The 19,228-nt window shown below is 45.1% G+C and overlaps 1 protein-coding gene across 4 annotated transcripts in view; it reads right to left on the reverse strand.

The window, feature by feature from the left end:
• The window catches only part of LOC101155808 (dipeptidyl aminopeptidase-like protein 6), a 230,066-nt gene that overhangs the window by 43,906 nt on the left and 166,932 nt on the right, over positions 1–19,228 (reverse strand). For all 4 annotated transcript variants that reach the window (XM_023950258.1, XM_023950259.1, XM_023950257.1 and 1 more), the window contains exons 2-3: positions 13,819–13,933; positions 2,205–2,303 (exon numbers count right to left, since the gene is read on the reverse strand). In XM_023950258.1, coding sequence (XP_023806026.1) covers positions 2,205–2,303; positions 13,819–13,933 — 214 coding nt within the window. The remainder of the gene's footprint in view (positions 1–2,204; positions 2,304–13,818; positions 13,934–19,228) is intronic.

Raw genomic sequence — 19,228 nt, forward strand, 5'->3', positions numbered from 1 at the left:
CAATTACCTAACCGTGGAGACTTAGTGAAAGCTCCAGAGCGTGATTGGAATAGCGATGAAGAGCGTGGGGGAAAGCTCTGTGGAGAGGCGCTGCACCGCTCTGCTGCTACACCTGCACAAACACCGCCTTCATGCCAGCGTTTTCACAAGGCAGCCTCAGAATCGCACCGACACGTCTCCAGCTGTGAAGCACGACTGGGCCGTCACGCATGCGGCGCAGGAGGGGGGCGTTCAGTGAAACCGCTGCAGCTCCTGGCTGCTGCTGCTCCCACGCCGGCCGCTAACATGCTGGAGATGGAGGAGGGCGTGTTTCCTAACAGGTTAATGACAGGACACACTCTGCAGAACCCATTAGAGACCGCCGTCTGAGGCGCCGTCTGATGCCGTCAAGACAAGTGACCCAAACAGAAATCTGGGAGCAGCAAATGTGAGGCTCTCCAAGTATTTCTCAGAACTAGCAAGTTTTAGTGGAACAAACGAGTTGAAAGCCTCTTATCTGAAGAAAGTGGTCACCCACCGCGATCCCTTCTTCCAGAGGATGTCAGCGGCCAGTCGGGGGGCTGACATGTGGATCTCTAGCCTTTTTCTAAACATTAAACTGAAATCTAAATGAAAAACTTCTCCCCTATAAAATGTTTTTCAGGCTGAAAGCTTGGAGCCTTTTATAAAAATGAATTCCCTACAGTCACATTCCTGCCCTAAATATGAATGTAAACCTGTGCGAGTTGTTTTCCTTCAAATCTCTCAGCTGGACCGCAGACAGAAGCCAAAAGCTGCGATTCCATCGGAATGGGCTGCATTATGCAGAATCTGGACGTCTGTGCAATAAAAGCATCTAATAATGTTAATAAAAAGGAGAGAGAAAGTGGAAAGACAGGAAGTAATCCTGCCTTCTAAAAGTAACCTGCTATAGGATCATTAGGAACTCTAAAGTTATGTTCACTGTCTGTCTTCAGGGAATAAACTGGGAGATGGAGACGAGGAAATCATAAAACCAAACTAATTGAGGTTTTAAAAAATTCAATTTTTCCTCCAACCAGCAGCCAGTTTGATGCGGATGTGAGACGCAGCCGTGAAAGGATCCGAGTGGGAAGAGCGAAGACTGACACTAATGAAGACAAAATCATTTGCTTGTCTTTCAGGACGTCTTTCAGTCTTCTCCTCCACTTTTCTCTTTTTTTGTGAGCGGTACCTAACGATTCCCTAAAATACCCAGAGATCAGGGACGACGGCGACGGCGCTGGAACAGCAGAGATGAAAGAGACGAGTGCTTTCCTGCTGATGCACGTATGCATCCTGTCTGCACATCACCTCTCTTTTCACGCCAAATGATCCCCGTGGGACCAGGGGGATATTTTGCATCAAGTACAAAATGGGTTTAATGAATTTTTCCCGCATTCATGACACTTTTACCTAATAATTGTAATTACAGTTTGAGCGTCTGCAGACGACTCTGGAAGAAGCAGTAATGGCTTCCAGATGTGAGCGGCGCCGCTGCCGTCTGTGATATTCATCAGCGCCCATTCAAGCGTGATCAATTTGTTTACAACCTCTGGGTCACAGTCAGCAACGACAACAAATCAGCCGCATGAGAGATTCCTCATCCTCCAGCCGCATGGGAGGGGCAGCCAGAAGCTTCCACGTGGGATTAGGAGAAATCTCCCCGTGTCTAATGGAGTAAATGCAAAGTTTCAGACGCCGGCGGAGGAGGGGAGGGCCGAGGGACGCTGCCGCGCCGCCATGTTTGCTGTGGACTCCGTCAGGAGACCCCCACATTCCCGCGGCCTGATGGTTCCCTTCAGAGGCGCACGGCGGCCCGCATCCATCCCACCTTTACTTTCTTTCAGAAAAAGACGTTTTCTAATTGGCCTAGCGCAGAGCGGTCGGCACTTCTGCTGGTAATTAGAAGGAAACAAGCCTCTGCAAACGGTGCTGATGAATTCTGACAACAGCAACGTCAACAACTCATCACACAACATCACACAACATCACACATGACAAAAGGACACAGGTAGTGGACCGCTGTTCAAGCATTGTGGATGCTATGGATCAATTGTCTGCAGGAATGTCAAACGTGGAGGACACACACACACACACACACACACATTAAACATTAAGACAGCTAAACAGTTATTATGGTCTGTCTGGAATCAGTCTATCATCACCACTAAAAGCCATTCTGAGTTTTCACTGACAGGACTTACTGCTGATCCACTTTGCGTCGGGGTCGTGAACCCTGAACTCTTTTCTGAACAGGTCTCCAACGGTCACTTTGCTCTTCAAAGCCAGTCGGTCGTCCTCACCTGTAGAAAAAAAATGAAATGAATGAAATTCAAATGTCTGCCAGCTCCAAATGTTGCTGACACCAACAGAACCGGCCCGGGTCCAGACTGAGAGCCAGGCTGCTTCATTATTGATCAGCACCTACAGGACCGAAGCACATTGTGATCTTTACTGGGAGGGTCAACACTCAAGCTGAAGGGGTTTGGCATGAATCAGTCCTGAAACTGCAGTGAGAACAGCAGTTTATGCCTCTGATTGGTTTGCATTCACAGACTGAACTCCTGAGAGCAGAAACCTCCCACTGCAATCATGGCTGCTTGTTTGGGGGCGGAGCTTCACAAAACAGACTGGAAGGGAAAAAGAGGCGGGGTAAGTTCTTCAAATACAGACATCCTTTCTGCAGAGCAGTTAGAGAGGAGCCTGAAGGTGACAGCAGACTAACATCTCCCAGAGCTTCAGTCACAGTTGTGGATGCTGCTGCAGGTTTTCATGAAGGGAGAACAGGAAAACTCCACACTCCAAAAACAGCAGTGGAACCTTCAACCCCAGAAAGGCAGCTTTTCCAGAGTTGGTAACAACTCCAGGCGGCACTGTGACTAGTAAAAGCCGGCTGACTAACAGGCCGATAACAGCCTGGACTCTGTCTGCTGTGGTGCAAAGCTTGCAGCGAGGAGCAGCGCTTCATTTCCCATCGGAGCAATGACCACTTTCATTCCTCCGTCGTTGATCTGAAGCTCAGAAGTCTGGATGGAAATGCTGCAGGAGCACTGCAAAAGCAGAAAGAAGTCCAAAACTTTGACTGCATTGACAGATTTTCTGTAAATAAAAAAGAAAAAGACGTGTTTTGCTATTTAAGAATTCTGGATTAAATAGTTTTTCTTGCAAAACAAAAAATCAGACATTTTTTCTTCAAAGAATCTTTTTAGTCTCTAAAAAAGGAGTTTTTGCAGCGTGAAACTTCCCCGTTAGAATCCTCTTTAATGTATTTCAAATCTGTTCAGGACCTGCAAAACTGGGATGGAATGATCTTTTGATGGAGATGTTGCTGAAAACAAATGTGGGGTCGATGTCTCCATTCAGTGTTAACAGGTGAACACGCGTGTCCTTATCTTCTGCTGCTTCCTGTGTGAAGGACTCACAGCTGACGTGTGTCGCTCAGACACGCCTGTCAGAGCAGTGAGAAGAAAAACGCTGAGTCAGGATGTTGAAGGCTGCAGCCGTCACGGCGAGGCACCTGAGCTTTAGTGAAGTCCCGCCACATCGTTTCATTTAATCCCATTCCTGAGTCAAGGCCGGTGAAGCATTATTTATCACAGTGAATAGTTTGTATCCTCATCATTAGAAATACGACTATTTCACTTAGAAGAGCGAAGTCTGTTCTTTACTACCCTCATTCTGTCATATTCAGCTGATCTGAATTTGACGTGTTTGTTCGTTTTTATCCAGTTTTCCAAAAACAACATGAAAAGAGCACTCAGTGGGGCTGGAGACTCGGCGTATGGATATCAACGGAAAGACGACACCTGTTTGAGCTCTGCCTCTGTCTGTAATGCACAAGGGGAATAATCCGACCTATAGAGTTATTGCTTATGTCACATGTGTCAACCTCAAGGCCCGCAGGCCAAATGTGGCCCGCCATGTCATTTTATGTGGCCCGCGAGTAGAGCTGGGACGATGACCGCATCACAAGTTCAGCATGTGCTGCGTGATTGGAACTATAAAAAACACATTAAACACGTCCATCTTTGCTGATAATTTACTCTTTCTGCTAGTCCTGTGTTCAGACTTTCCTTCTTTCTTTCAGACTGTTCTCTCCTTCTCTCCCACCGCGCCTGTCACTCTCTCTCGTCGTCGCGCTCTCACTGCCTCTGCTGCACGCGGCTCCCTTTACACACGGGCGCGCTTTCAGAAGCACACATCCTCATTCTACAACAGAAGTTTCCATCTCGCGAGGAAATACGACAAATTTACTGCATTCTAATCATTATTCATTAATAATTAATTCACTATTAATTATTATTAAAGTATTCATTTCCATTACAAGCTACATGCGTTCTTAAGTGCGCGACACGGCCGCCCGCCGGAGGATTTTGTGTTGGGGGGGTTTATTACTGTTCTCAGTCACTGTAACACCAAACACTGTTAGATTTCCATGAATATCACTACATGTTTTGTTTGGGAACTATTTTGTGCAGCGCAGAGTTACGTGTCTGTATGAATAAAGGCGGAGCCTCCTGCCCCGCGTTCTTCATGGGTGTCAGGCTTCATGGCTACCAAAAAGGTGACAAAGTGTCTGCAGTCTGTTTATTATTGGACACTATATACAATTCTGAGAAGATGTCTGAACCAGAGAGCACAGGTGAAGCCTCACATGCAGCTAGAGAGCAGAAGAATCAACACGCACCCCCCCCCAACACACGTGTGCGCTCCCTCCTCCCAGTCCTACACACGACGCAGCGCCGCCGGGGGATTTTGTGTTTTTTTTTGGGGGGGGGGGTTGCAGTTAACCGCGACACTGCGCCCCCTGGTGGTTCATCACCACGTTGATAAAAAATCCGACACGTCACAGCTCTACCCGCGAGAGCATAAGAGTTTTTAATTTCTTAAAGTAAAAATTGGTGTGTACTTACTCATATCTGAGGGGAATTGGACTTGAAATATCGAGTGGGCAACTTTACATTAGGACTTAAACACTGTCCATATAACCTAACCTGACAGAATCAAATGTAAAAGAAATAATGCTAGAATAACAAGCAAACATATGTTTCTATGTAACTGTAATTATCACTTTAAAAAGTTAAAATAAATAAAAAATGAGTTATTTAACATTAAGGAGTAGTTACATTTATTTTTCATTACATTTAGTTACATGTATAAGTTACATCTGGCCCCTTTGAGGACAGACACTATGCTGATGTGGCCCTTGGTTAAAATGAATTGACACCCCTGGCTTACGTCATACCAAACCACAGAAGTGAGAAAAACCCTTTTCCATTGAAGTGAATGGTAAAAGGTGTACAGTATACCTATAGGCCGCTGTTCTACAGTCCCATTCACCCCTAAACACACTCATTCACATACGGATGGCGGCTGATCGGCTCTCATCAGAAGGTCGTCTGCTGTACTGACCTGGTTCTGGTTGTTTGTGTGTTTAAAGACACTTCCACCCAGAGGTCATTGAGGCCATTTTGAGCATCAGCGGTCTCTCCGAGGCTGTTCCCTGATTGGCTGATCTGCTCTGTTGAAAGTATTAACGACTCAACGTTTGTTACATTCTGGATGAATTATTCATCCATGAGTTTGACCAGATCCGTATGTCAGATAGAGGTTGATGGGAATTCTGTTTTAACATTTCTGTTTAAATCTCAATCCTCGCTTGTGGATGAGTTTGATGTATAGTTTAATGTATAGGTATATGTATAGTTTAATGTATAGTTTAATGTAAAGGTTCATGTATAGTTTAATGCATACGTTCATGTATAGTTTAGTGTATAGGTTTAAGGTATAGGTTCATGTATAGTTTAAAGTATAGTTTAATGTATAGGTTCATGTATAGTTTAATGTATAGGTTCATGTATAGTTTAATGTATAGTTTAATGTATAGGTTCATGTATAGTTTAATGTATAGTTTAATGTATAGGTTCATGTATAGTTTAATGTATAGGTTCATGTATAGTTTAATGTATAGTTTAATGTATAGTTTAAGGTATAGTTTAAGGTATAGGTTCATGTATAGTTTAATGTATAGGTTCATGTATAGTTTAAGGTATAGGTTCATGTATAGTTTAAGGTATAGGTTCATGTAAAGTTTAATGTATAGGTTCATGTATAGTTTAATGTATAGGTTCATGTATAGTTTAAGGTATAGGTTCATGTATAGTTTAATGTATAGGTTCATGTATAGTTTAATGTATAGTTTAAGGTATAGGTTCATGTATAGTTTAATGTATAGTTTTATGTATAGGTTCATGTATAGTTTAGTGTATAGGTTCATGTATAGTTTAATGTATAGTTTAAGGTATAGGTTCATGTATAGTTTAATGTATAGGTTCATGTATAGTTTAATGTATAGTTTAATGTATAGTTTAAGGTATAGGTTCATGTATAGTTTAATGTATAGGTTCATGTATAGTTTAAAGTATAGTTTAATGTATAGGTTCATGTATAGTTTAATGTATAGGTTCATGTATAGTTTAATGTATAGTTTAAGGTATAGGTTCATGTATAGTTTAATGTATAGGTTCATGTATAGTTTTATGTATAGGTTCATGTATAGTTTAATGTATAGGTTCATGTATAGTTTAATGTATAGTTTAAGGTATAGGTTCATGTATAGTTTGATGTATAGGTTCATGTATAGTTTAAGGTATAGTTTAAGGTATAGGTTCATGTATAGTTTAATGTATAGGTTCATGTATAGTTTAAGGTATAGGTTCATGTATAGTTTAAGGTATAGGTTCATGTATAGTTTAATGTATAGGTTCATGTATAGTTTAATGTATAGGTTCATGTATAGTTTAAGGTATAGGTTCATGTATAGTTTAAGGTATAGGTTCATGTATAGTTAAATGTATAGGTTCATGTATAGTTTAAGGTATAGGTTCATGTATAGTTTAATGTATAGTTTTATGTATAGGTTCATGTATAGTTTAATGTATAGTTTAAGGTATAGGTTCGTGTATAGTTTAATGTATAGGTTCATGTATAGTTTAATGTATAGTTTAATGTATAGTTTAATGTATAGTTTAAGGTATAGGTTCATGTATAGTTTAATGTATAGGTTCATGTATAGTTTGAAGTATAGTTTAATGTATAGGTTCATGTATAGTTTAATGTATAGGTTCATGTATAGTTTAATGTATAGTTTAAGGTATAGGTTCATGTATAGTTTAATGTATAGGTTCATGTATAGTTTAATGTATAGTTTTATGTATAGGTTCATGTATAGTTTAATGTATAGGTTCATGTATAGTTTAATGTATAGGTTCATGTATAGTTTAATGTATAGTTTAAGGTATAGGTTCATGTATAGTTTAATGTATAGGTTCATGTATAGTTTAATGTATAGTTTTATGTATAGGTTCATGTATAGTTTAATGTATAGGTTCATGTATAGTTTAATGTATAGTTTAAGGTATAGGTTCATGTATAGTTTAATGTATAGGTTCATGTATAGTTTAAGGTATAGGTTCATGTATAGTTTAATGTATAGGTTCATGTATAGTTTAATGTATAGTTTAAGGTATAGGTTCATGTATAGTTTATGGTATAGTTTTATGTATAGGTTCATGTATAGTTTAATGTAAAGGTTCATGAATTGCCGTGTCTAAAACTGTGCGTTCCCGTCTCTGAGAAAGAGCGCCCAGTTGCGGGGACGGGAGGTGTGAGGACGAAAGCAGAGGCTGGGGGGGTTGTGGGGACCGGCAGCAGGTGAATCTCGCAGGGATTGTAAAAACGTAAAACCCGCTGCTCGTCACTCACTACAGCGTGTGATTGTGTGTTTGTCTCCAGGTCTGCATGTGAGCAGTCTTTCTCACATCTACAGGACATTCAGACCTACGATCACGTTTAAAGTCTCAACGCCTGCATGAACTGCATGAAGCAGAAACTCACCACGTATCAACCAACCAGACTATACCATCAGCAAAACTACCACGAGAAATACTCATCATTTCTTAGCAACAGCATAACAATGTTATTAAAAATAATCCACAGACTTATTGTACTTTAAAAGTGTTGAAATTACATCAAATACACACATTCACTTGTATATTTAGTTTTAAACATATCGTTGCTTACTGACTTGGACTGGGTGGCTGTTGGGCCGCGTTCAAAGTTCTGGGGTTCATTGAACGCATCAAGCAGAAATCTGATTGCCCCTCAGTTCTGTCGCTCAGCCTGTTGTTACGGAGTTTGGACCAATGGGGTTCAGCTTTGGGCCGAATAAGGGAAATGTGAGGGCTGGAGCGCGAGCAGGGAAATATAAAGTTGGGAGAAGTGCTCTTGTCTCGTCTCGGCGGGAGAGATTCAGGAGCTGCAGAATTAATTGTACGGCGATGGTTGCGGTCGGCAGTAACCAGAATAAAGAACCTTACAAGAGGTTAAGTCTCCGTGCCTCAGTGTGGGAAAGAGACACTACATTATTGTATGGCTCTTTCGTAATTACATTTCAAAATATGTGGCGTTTATGGCTCTCTTGGCCAAAAAGGTTCCCGACCCCTGGTTTAAGGTATAGGTTCATGTATGGTTTAATGTATAGGTTTAAGGAATAAGTTCATCATCAAACTATAGTTTAAAGTATAGTTTGATGTATAGGTTTAAGGAATAGGTTCATGTATAGTTTAATGTATAGTTTAATGTATAGGTTCATGTATAGTTTAATGTATAGGTTCATGTATAGTTTAATGTAAAGGTTCATGTATAGTTCAATGTATAGTTTAGGGTATATGTTCATGTATAGTTTAATGTATAGGTATATGTATAGTTTGATGTATAGTTTTAATGTAAAGGTTCATGTATAGTTTAATGTAAAGGTTCATGTATAGTTTAAGGTATAGTTTAATGTATAGGTTCATGTATAGTTTAATGTATAGGTTCATGTATAGTTTAATGTATAGGTTAAACTAGGGGCAGGCCGTAGTTTGCCCACCCCTGGTTTGGTTTAATATACATACATACTTTAATGTATAGGTTCATGTATAGTTAAATGTACAGTTTAATGTATAGGTTCATGTATAGTTTAATGTATAGGTTCATGTATAGTTTAATGTATAGGTTCATGTATAGTTTAATGTATAGGTTCATGTATAGTTTAATGTAAAGGTTCATGTATAGTTCAATGTATAGTTTAGGGTATATGTTCATGTATAGTTTAATGTATAGGTATATGTATAGTTTGATGTATAGTTTTAATGTAAAGGTTCATGTATAGTTTAATGTAAAGGTTCATGTATAGTTTAAGGTATAGTTTAATGTATAGGTTCATGTATAGTTTAATGTATAGTTTAATGTATAGGTTCATGTATAGTTTAATGTATAGGTTAAACTAGGGGCAGGCCGTAGTTTGCCCACCCCTGGTTTGGTTTAATATACATACATACTTTAATGTATAGGTTCATGTATAGCAGCACGTCACAACAAACGCCCATCAGAACTAATGATTAGCATGAAGAAAAGGCTGTGAACGCCGCAGGTCTGATCAAACTCCTGTGTGTTATGATGATTGTTTGTGACAGCAGCGTCACTGTCCATTGTAAACCCCGCCTTTAACCTTCTGCAGCTGGGATAGGCTCCAGCAACCATGCTCAGAAATAAGTAAATGCTGAAGGTGGATGGATAAAGACAGATGGATGAAGACAGAGCACATCTGTACTGTCTGATACCTCATACTTTAATTCCATTGGAACCTTCTGTACATTTACTGTGGACAGAATTCCAGATGACAGATATAACTATAGGTGAAATATTCTTTTATCTGGTGGTGATTACCAGAAAGCTTCATTTGGAGAGTCTGACTTCATGAAACCTCTCACAGAAAGGCTGGAGGTCGCCTCTCAGGGATGTTACATGTGTTTGTTGATCTGAATCCTTCAGAGACAAACATGAAGACCAAAGTGGAGTCAACAGCGAGCGGCCATGTTTACACGCAGGAATAATCCAGCATCCAAACTGTCAACATGTCAGACTGACGATCAGATGTTTGATTTGGTGGAGTTTCAGTCAGAATCACACGTCTATCTCTGATCTCTGAAAGATTTAAATACACTTTGATCCTTTTGGGTTTTTTGATGTAAACTTTGAAAATGAATCATAAAAAGTCAAAGCGCAGCGTCAATTAAAACAAATAAAGCCAACAAACAAAAGTATCTTCACAGAAATACATTTTCATAATCATATAAAACAGCAGAATGGAGAGGACAGCAGGACAGAAAGAAGAGGGAAACTTTTCAACAGCGTTTGGATGAAACAACTTTTTTTTTAAATAAAAACCTGATTCGAGTTCGGAGCAGAGCATCTCAGGGTGAGATTTGGCTCCAAGAAAAGTCCTCTTTGTTCTGCGAGTTAGGAGGCAGGAACATCAATTTTTGATTAAAAAATAAAGTCGAACAAAAATGAAATGGGGTTTGTAAAGAAAACACCAAGATAAGAGGAACTTTTTTTGATCCAATGAAAGCCAAGAGAAAACAATGTTTTTAGTTTCATCTTAAGTCTTTTTGTTCACTTGTTAAAGATTAAAAACGTTTTTAAAGACAGGAACAAATAAAGGCAGAGAGAAATCAAACTAAAAAGTGATGAAGCAGCTTCCTCTCCTCTCCCTCAGGCTTTTGATAAAAGCACAGCAGCTTCCCATCATCTGAGCAGACACGCATATTTACAGCAGATGCATCCTGCAATTCATTTCAGCTTAATTTCATCCATCAGTGCTCATCATATCACTTCCAGCTCCATAAAATGACTCATTCACCTCCACACAGAGGGGGACACAAAGCAACAACATGTTGTGCTGTTTGTTGTGCTCAGAGTCGTCCGCTTCTGCAGAGATGGGCCTTAAATAAAAACACGCACGGCTCTTGATGGAGCTTTAAACACAGCCGGGACATTAGCATGTGGGGTCACACAGAGTCTCTGGAGGAAGACAGACGAGCTGCCGTGAGAGCCACCGCAACCATCAGACCCGTTAGTCCGACGTTTCCGGCAGGATTCCCCTCAAACAGACGGCCACGCCCTCAGGGTTGGTCTTTGGGCCTGCAGACACAAAACGCTCCTTAGACCCGACAGCAAACAACCGGGTCGTTCAAAGGAAAGACGCTGAGGAATCCTGACGCTCAACAACAACATCCTCCTGCAGCCACTGAAACACGACACTATGATGCCAGAAGAACACGTTTGGATTACTAACACCTGAACAGTGACAACCACAGAACCCAGCAGGGACGAGGACTCGGTGAAGTCAACCGTCTGTAGCTCCTTCAGCTACCAGAACCAAGCAGCTTCACCTGAGGCTCCTCCATCACACCTGAACACCTGACACCTCAGACCTGATCCTGTAGGAAAACCGCCTGCTGCTGCAGCTGCTGCTGCTGATGCTGCAGCTGATGCTGCTGCTGCTGCAACGTCTTCCATGCAGACGCTGAAAACACCCGACAGGACAGTTGATTCAATCCAAACACACATTTAGAAAAAATACACAAACACTTGTGACATCGCCACATTTAAATAAATGGAAATGAATGAATGAAATGTGCAAAGAAAAAAAGTCAATTGCTCGAGGGGAGAGTAAAGTGTAAAAATTGCTTCAAATGTCTCTATGATGGACATGACAGGATGACTGTGATTTATATGTTTACATATTTTTATCTGCAGGCTTTCACCACATTAATAGACTTTTAAAATATTCATTTACAATAAAGTCTCATTTTTAATAATTTCTTTAAATATCTACATTTTGTAAATCTGAAACCATTAACCACCAATAACAGTAAATTCAGTCTTTTGTGGTCGTGAGGTTTCCTGCTGCCACAGCGGGACGAGGCAGCAGGAAAGCAAACGAGCTGCAGCCTCTGTCAGGCGAGGAGGACGAGGAGGACGAAGAGGATCAACGCTGCATTCATAATGACTTATGACTCCAGATTTACAGCAGTGACCCACGGCCAGCTAGAGATTATTCATGCCAGACATAAACATTTCAAGACGCGCGTTTAGGTGGTCAAATTCTGGGTCTTTATCTGACGCTCACAGAGAGAATGATGGAGGGAAGAAGACGGCGTGAGCTGCTAACCAGGTGAGTCAGAGCAGACGGTGGTGCAGGTAGACAGTCTCATTGTGGATTCATGCTGACGGACATTTACAGCCGTTTCAGGGATTTATTTTCCATTTCATCAGTTTATTAGAACAGCAGGACTTTCCTGCAGCTTCTGGAAAACACTGCAGTTCTGCTGAGTTCTGCCTGAACACCCCCATCCTGATGCTGCATGGAGGCTGCAGGCTGAACGGACCCCCCCCCCCCCCCTTCCCCAACGGCTGCAGGCTGAACGGACCCATGAGGAAGAAATTTGTAGTTTTCAACCTTTTTGACTCAGATTTGTGATAAAACTGTAACAGAAATATTTTCCGACATGTGTGTAGAGTGGCATACGTGCACAGCGGTACGGTGCTATGCCACTCTACACACATGTCAACATTACTGTAAAGTCACATGTATGTAAAGTGGCATGCGTGAACAGCACCGTACCGCCGTTAAAATAAAGCGGAGACCTCGCGATGTAAATGCTGATCGTAGATAGAGCATCAGTTCAGAGAAAAGCAATTTGAAAAAGAAAACAGTTTGGAGCCACATTTCTATTTTTGGAGTTTTGGTTTTCAGGTAAAGGAGGCTGATGGCAGCATGGACCAAACATCTCATCTCCTGCAGCTTCCAGAAACGTCTTCAAGCAGCAGATTACCCCCCCACCCTGACTAAGCTGTCACCTGTCAGTCAACCTGACGACCCCAAACGTCCAGATGCAAACATCTGGCCTCTGTGCTTCAGACCAGAGCAGTTTCACTTTCAGGAGGCTGTCAGAGGAGCAGATTGTGTGTTTCTGCTGTGTGTATTTGCTGTGTGTGTTTTTGTTGTGTGTGTTTGTTGTGTTTGTGATTGTTGTGTGTGTCTGTTGTGTGTGTGATTGTTGTGTGTGTGATTGTTGTGTGTGTCTGTTGCGTGTGCTTTTTTACAGAGCAATGGGTTGTCAGGTGTGGTTCGGTTCTGCTCGGTTCTGTTCGGTTCGTCCATCAAACGGCTCCTCCTCCTTCCTGTCGTTTCCAGATCTCTGATCCGGTTCCACGTTTGTTCAGATGGTTCGACTTTCAGCAGAATTAGACAGAATGTGGAGCAAACGGCTTAAACGCAGTAAATGTTAATGACGTTTCATTCAATTCTAAATAAAAAGAGACAAACTGTCAAACAATCTCTGTTTAGGAAAAGGAATCTTCAAACCAGCTCTTCATAAATGTGAGCAGCTGTCAGCAGAAATGCAGGAACCACAGAGGGATCCATGGAGGCCGTAACCACGGCTCACAGCCAGGAACGTGGCGCCGCCGGGAATTGTGGTACGGTTTACTGCGCTAATATTTCCTGTCTGGATCTCCAAGGATTCAGTTAGGAATCCTGCTGTAGTCTATGACCTCACTGTGCCCCCCCGATGCTCTGAGGGGCGTTACCTGCGACGGGACGCTGGGGAAAAGGACGCGGCGAGGATTGTCTTTGGAAATGAGCGCATGACGCTGACAGCAGACTGATAGTAACCTTAATGTAGGTCAGCGGCCTGAGAGGCCAAAATACCCACAAGTCCTGAGCGAGTCCTGACCTTCACAGCATGTTCACGTGTGATGTCACTGCGGGGGGGGGGGGGGGGGGGGGTCGCTGAACACACACAAGGACAGAGATGCACTTAACAATTCCAGGCAGAGCTAATTGAGAAACCTAATGGGAACATCTGTGCACATCAGCAGGCGTGTAAACAGAGTGGTGGGAAAAGCCCCGCCCATTCTGCGTACCTGGTGTCAAAAGGATGACGGAGGTGACGATCAGCGAGCAGATGACCAGAATGACAAGGAGGGCGATCGCTATTCCCTTCCAGTTCCTCTGCGGAGGGTTGCTGCCCACCAGCTCCTGCAGGGGAGAGGAGGAAAAGTCAGTGAGACAGCCATGTAGACGAGGAGGAAGAGTCAGTGAGACAGCCAGGTAGACGAGGAGGAAGAGTCAGTGAGACAGCCAGGTAGACGAGGAGGAAGAGTCAGTGAGACAGCCAGGTAGACGAGGAGGAAGAGTCAGTGAGACAGCCAGGTAGACGAGGAGGAAGAGTCAGTAAGACAGCCAGGTAGACGAGGAGGAAGAGTCAGTAAGACAGCCAGGTAGACGAGGAGGAAGAGTCAGTGAGACAGCCAGGTAGACGAGGAGGAAGAGTCAGTGAGACAGCCAGGTAGACGAGGAGGAAGAGTCAGTGAGACAGCCAGGTAGACGAGGAGGAAGAGTCAGTAAGACAGCCAGGTAGACGAGGAGGAAGAGTCAGTGAGACAGCCAGGTAGACGAGGAGGAAGAGTCAGTGAGACAGCCAGGTAGACGAGGAGGAAGAGTCAGTGAGACAGCCAGGTAGATGAGGAGGAAGAGTCAGTGAGACAGCCAGGTACACGAGGAGGAAGAGTCAGTGAGACAGCCAGGTAGACGAGGAGGAAGAGTCAGTGAGACAGCCAGGTAGACGAGGAGGAAGAGTCAGTGAGACAGCCAGGTAGACGAGGAGGAAGAGTCAGTGAGACAGCCAGGTAGACGAGGAGGAAGAGTCAGTGAGACAGCCAGGTAGACGAGGAGGAAGAGTCAGTGAGACAGCCAGGTAGACGAGGAGGAAGAGTCAGTGAGACAGCCAGGTAGACGAGGAGGAAGAGTCAGTAAGACAGCCAGGTAGACGAGGAGGAAGAGTCAGTAAGACAGCCAGGTAGACGAGGAGGAAGAGTCAGTGAGACAGCCAGGTACACGAGGAGGAAGAGTCAGTGAGACAGCCAGGTAGACGAGGAGGAAGAATCAGTGAGACAGCCAGGTAGACGAGGAGGAAGAGTCAGTGAGACAGCCAGGTACACGAGGAGGAAGAGTCAGTAAGACAGCCAGGTAGACGAGGAGGAAGAGTCAGTGAGACAGCCAGGTAGACGAGGAGGAAGAGTCAGTGAGACAGCCAGGTAGACGAGGAGGAAGAGTCAGTGAGACAGCCAGGTAGACGAGGAGGAAGAGTCAGTGAGACAGCCAGGTAGACGAGGAGGAAGAGTCAGTGAGACAGCCAGGTAGACGAGGAGGAAGAGTCAGTGAGACAGCCAGGTAGACGAGGAGGAAGAGTCAGTAAGACAGCCAGGTAGACGAGGAGGAAGAGTCAGTAAGACAGCCAGGTAGACGAGGAGGAAGAGTCAGTGAGACAGCCAGGTACACGAGGAGGAAGAGTCAGTGAGACAGCCAGGTAGACGAGGAGGAAGAATCAGTGAGACAGCCAGGTAGACGAGGAGGAAGAGTCAGTGAGACAGCCAGGTACACGAGGAGGAAGAGTCAGTAAGACAGCCAGGTAGACGAGGAGGAAGAGTCAGTGAGACAGCCAGGTAGACGAGGAGGAAGAGTCAGTGAGACAGCCAGGTAGACGAGGAGGAAGAGTCAGTGAGACAGCCAGGTAGACGAGGAGGAAGAGTCAGTGAGACAGCCAGGAAGACGAGGAGGAAGAGTCAGTGAGACAGCCAGGTAGACGAGGAGGAAGAGTCAGTGAGACAGCCAGGTAGACGAGGAGGAAGAGTCAGTAAGACAGCCAGGTAGACGAGGAGGAAGAGTCAGTGAGACAGCCAGGTAGACGAGGAGGAAGAGTCAGTGAGACAGCCAGGTAGACGAGGAGGAAGAGTCAGTAAGACAGCCAGGTAGACGAGGAGGAAGAGTCAGTGAGACAGCCAGGTAGACGAGGAGGAAGAGTCAGTGAGACAGCCAGGTAGACGAGGAGGAAGAGTCAGTGAGACAGCCAGGTAGACGAGGAGGAAGAGTCAGTGAGACAGCCAGGTAGACGAGGAGGAAGAGTCAGTAAGACAGCCAGGTAGACGAGGAGGAAGAGTCAGTGAGACAGCCAGGTAGACGAGGAGGAAGAGTCAGTGAGACAGCCAGGAAGACGAGGAGGAAGAGTCAGTGAGACAGCCAGGAAGACGAGGAGGAAGAACCAGTGAGACAGCCAGGTAGACGAGGAGGAAGAGTCAGTGAGACAGCCAGGTACACGAGGAGGAAGAGTCAGTGAGACAGCCAGGTAGACGAGGAGGAAGAGTCAGTGAGACAGCCAGGTAGACGAGGAGGAAGAGTCAGTGAGACAGGTAGACGAGGAGGAAGAGTCAGTGAGACAGGTAGACGAGGAGGAAGAGTCAGTAAGACAGCCAGGTAGACGAGGAGGAAGAGTCAGTGAGACAGCCAGGTAGACGAGGAGGAAGAGTCAGTGAGACAGCCAGGTACACGAGGAGGAAGAGTCAGTGAGACAGCCAGGTAGACGAGGAGGAAGAGTCAGTAAGACAGCCAGGAAGACGAGGAGGAAGAGTCAGTGAGACAGCCAGGAAGACGAGGAGGAAGAACCAGTGAGACAGCCAGGTAGACGAGGAGGAAGAGTCAGTGAGACAGCCAGGTACACGAGGAGGAAGAGTCAGTGAGACAGCCAGGTACACGAGGAGGAAGAGTCAGTGAGACAGCCAGGTAGACGAGGAGGAAGAGTCAGTGAGACAGCCAGGTAGACGAGGAGGAAGAGTCAGTGAGACAGCCAGGTAGATGAGGAGGAAGAGTCAGTGAGACAGGTAGACGAGGAGGAAGAGTCAGTAAGACAGCCAGGTAGACGAGGAGGAAGAGTCAGTAAGACAGCCAGGTAGACGAGGAGGAAGAGTCAGTGAGACAGCCAGGTAGATGAGGAGGAAGAGTCAGTGAGACAGGTAGACGAGGAGGAAGAGTCAGTAAGACAGCCAGGTAGACGAGGAGGAAGAGTCAGTGAGACAGCCAGGTACACGAGGAGGAAGAGTCAGTGAGACAGCCAGGTAGACGAGGAGGAAGAGTCAGTAAGACAGCCAGGTAGACGAGGAGGAAGAGTCAGTGAGACAGCCAGGTAGATGAGGAGGAAGAGTCAGTGAGACAGGTAGACGAGGAGGAAGAGTCAGTAAGACAGCCAGGTAGACGAGGAGGAAGAGTCAGTAAGACAGCCAGGTAGACGAGGAGGAAGAGTCAGTGAGACAGCCAGGTAGATGAGGAGGAAGAGTCAGTGAGACAGGTAGACGAGGAGGAAGAGTCAGTAAGACAGCCAGGTAGACGAGGAGGAAGAGTCAGTGAGACAGCCAGGTACACGAGGAGGAAGAGTCAGTGAGACAGCCAGGTAGACGAGGAGGAAGAATCAGTGAGACAGCCAGGTAGACGAGGAGGAAGAGTCAGTGAGACAGCCAGGTAGACGAGGAGGAAGAGTCAGTGAGACAGCCAGGTAGACGAGGAGGAAGAGTCAGTGAGACAGCCAGGTAGACGAGGAGGAAGAGTCAGTGAGACAGCCAGGTAGACGAGGAGGAAGAGTCAGTGAGGTACAGGGGGAGCATGAGAGCAGGAGGAGGGAGGTGGGAGGCATGTGAGGAGTCAGAGGAGGGGGAAGCAGGAGCTTCAGTCAAGGGCAGAGATGAGGGCCAGACTCCCCCAGCAGCTGGAGGGGGGGGCTTTAATGAGCGCAGCATCAGCAGCCATCAGGCACAAACCAATGTGACAGATAAAAATGGAGCTCCGGCACGCCGCTGGACCGCATACTTGACGGAAATGAGCCTTGGGCTCGCCAAAACGGCTCCCAATAATGAGCAACCTTGAGGCAGTTTTTGTTTGCTGACCTGCGAATCCGCAGAGAAAGAAATGATTGCTGTTTAATACGATTCAGACTGAAGACAGAATTTCCTGTTTCATCTCTGCAGGATGTAAATGAGCAATAATTGCAGCCGCTGGCTTCTCCATTCTGCCCCAACCCAATCGTGTGAGACGCGTTGGCCGTCATGCAGCAGGTGGTTCAGGCTGCAAAGGACTGCAGGGGGCGCCGTAAATCTGCCCCGGCTCGCCTTCACAGCCGACAGACGGAGCGCGTTCAGACGACAACATTCAGAGACACAAAGAAACCCGGATCTCAACATGAATAGTTGAAAACAAACATTCTGGGAACCCCCCAGAGGAATGTGCCCCCACGACCCGGACGAGCGGAGGAAGATGTCATTCAGATCTTTAGAGTGTCCCACCTGAACATTTTTCCTCTTTAATCATCGTCATTTCTTTAAATCTACATATTCTTCCACATTTTCAGCCTGGAATACAGAGTCTGTCTGTAAACTTCACACATTGGAGGGAAATTCCTCCCATCAGTGGGATTACAGATTCCATCCAGATTACGGTAGATTGTTGGTCGTTACAGGCGACGCCAACATGGAACTGCAGGAGCCAGACGGAAGTTCTCCTGTTGATCAAACATTAAGAACCTCAGATGATCATCCAAATGAGAAAAAGATCAAAGAAAAAATGTTCAATATTTAGGAAGAGAAGCTGACGAAGACGAGTGATGAAGAAAGTTTCCAGTCTGACCTCAACTTCACTTCAAGACCTTCAATCTGAAGCATCAGTCTGGAAGTTTCTGAAAGTTCTCCACAAACATGCAGGTTTGCTCTCATGCTTCATACGCAGCATCTTTTCTGAACATGTCCAAAAGAATCCGTTTTAAGGAAGGATTAAACACATTTGGATGAATCCATTTTTAACCTGCCCCTGTGTAAATGGACCAATCTGGATTTGGACTCCAGATTGGTCCACCGGATGAAACCAGAGGATGCAACAAAGACCAACAGGGAAAAAACTGAAAGAGAAAACCTCCCCCCCCTCCAATCCTCAGGTGACACCACCAGGGCTTCAAAACGCCTCCATCAGATCCCCCCCATCGGCTGACGGGCACCAGCACATGACCCGACCCAGAGGGTGAACCCGGCACCAGCACATGACCCGACCCAGAGGGTGAACCCGGCACCAGCTCAAGACACGACGACTGACCCAGAGCGCCCTCAGAGAGGCTCCACAGCACCACCTCCAGACCCGGACCTTCTGCATTCGATTAGCGGGGATTAGAGGGCGAAGCGAGCTCTTGCTTTGCAGCTCTGTGGCTGAGCGGTTAATGAAGCTGGAGGGAGGGGCTATGAAGCAAACCTCTGTGGCCCCCGTCACATCCTAATTAAAAAGAGGCCAGGAAATCATTAGCCTGCAGATACGAGTAATCAGGCCCATTTACCACGGCTGCCCATTACCAGCCGGCATTAAATCCAACTTAGTGATCCACGTGATGACCACAAAAAGATCAGGTAAAGACGTGGGGGCGGGGCTTTCCTCACTGACACAGATGAACAACTATGGACACAAGAT

The sequence above is a fragment of the Oryzias latipes genome, chromosome 20 (genome assembly GCF_002234675.1).
Source record: "Oryzias latipes chromosome 20, ASM223467v1".
NCBI lineage: Eukaryota > Metazoa > Chordata > Actinopteri > Beloniformes > Adrianichthyidae > Oryzias > Oryzias latipes.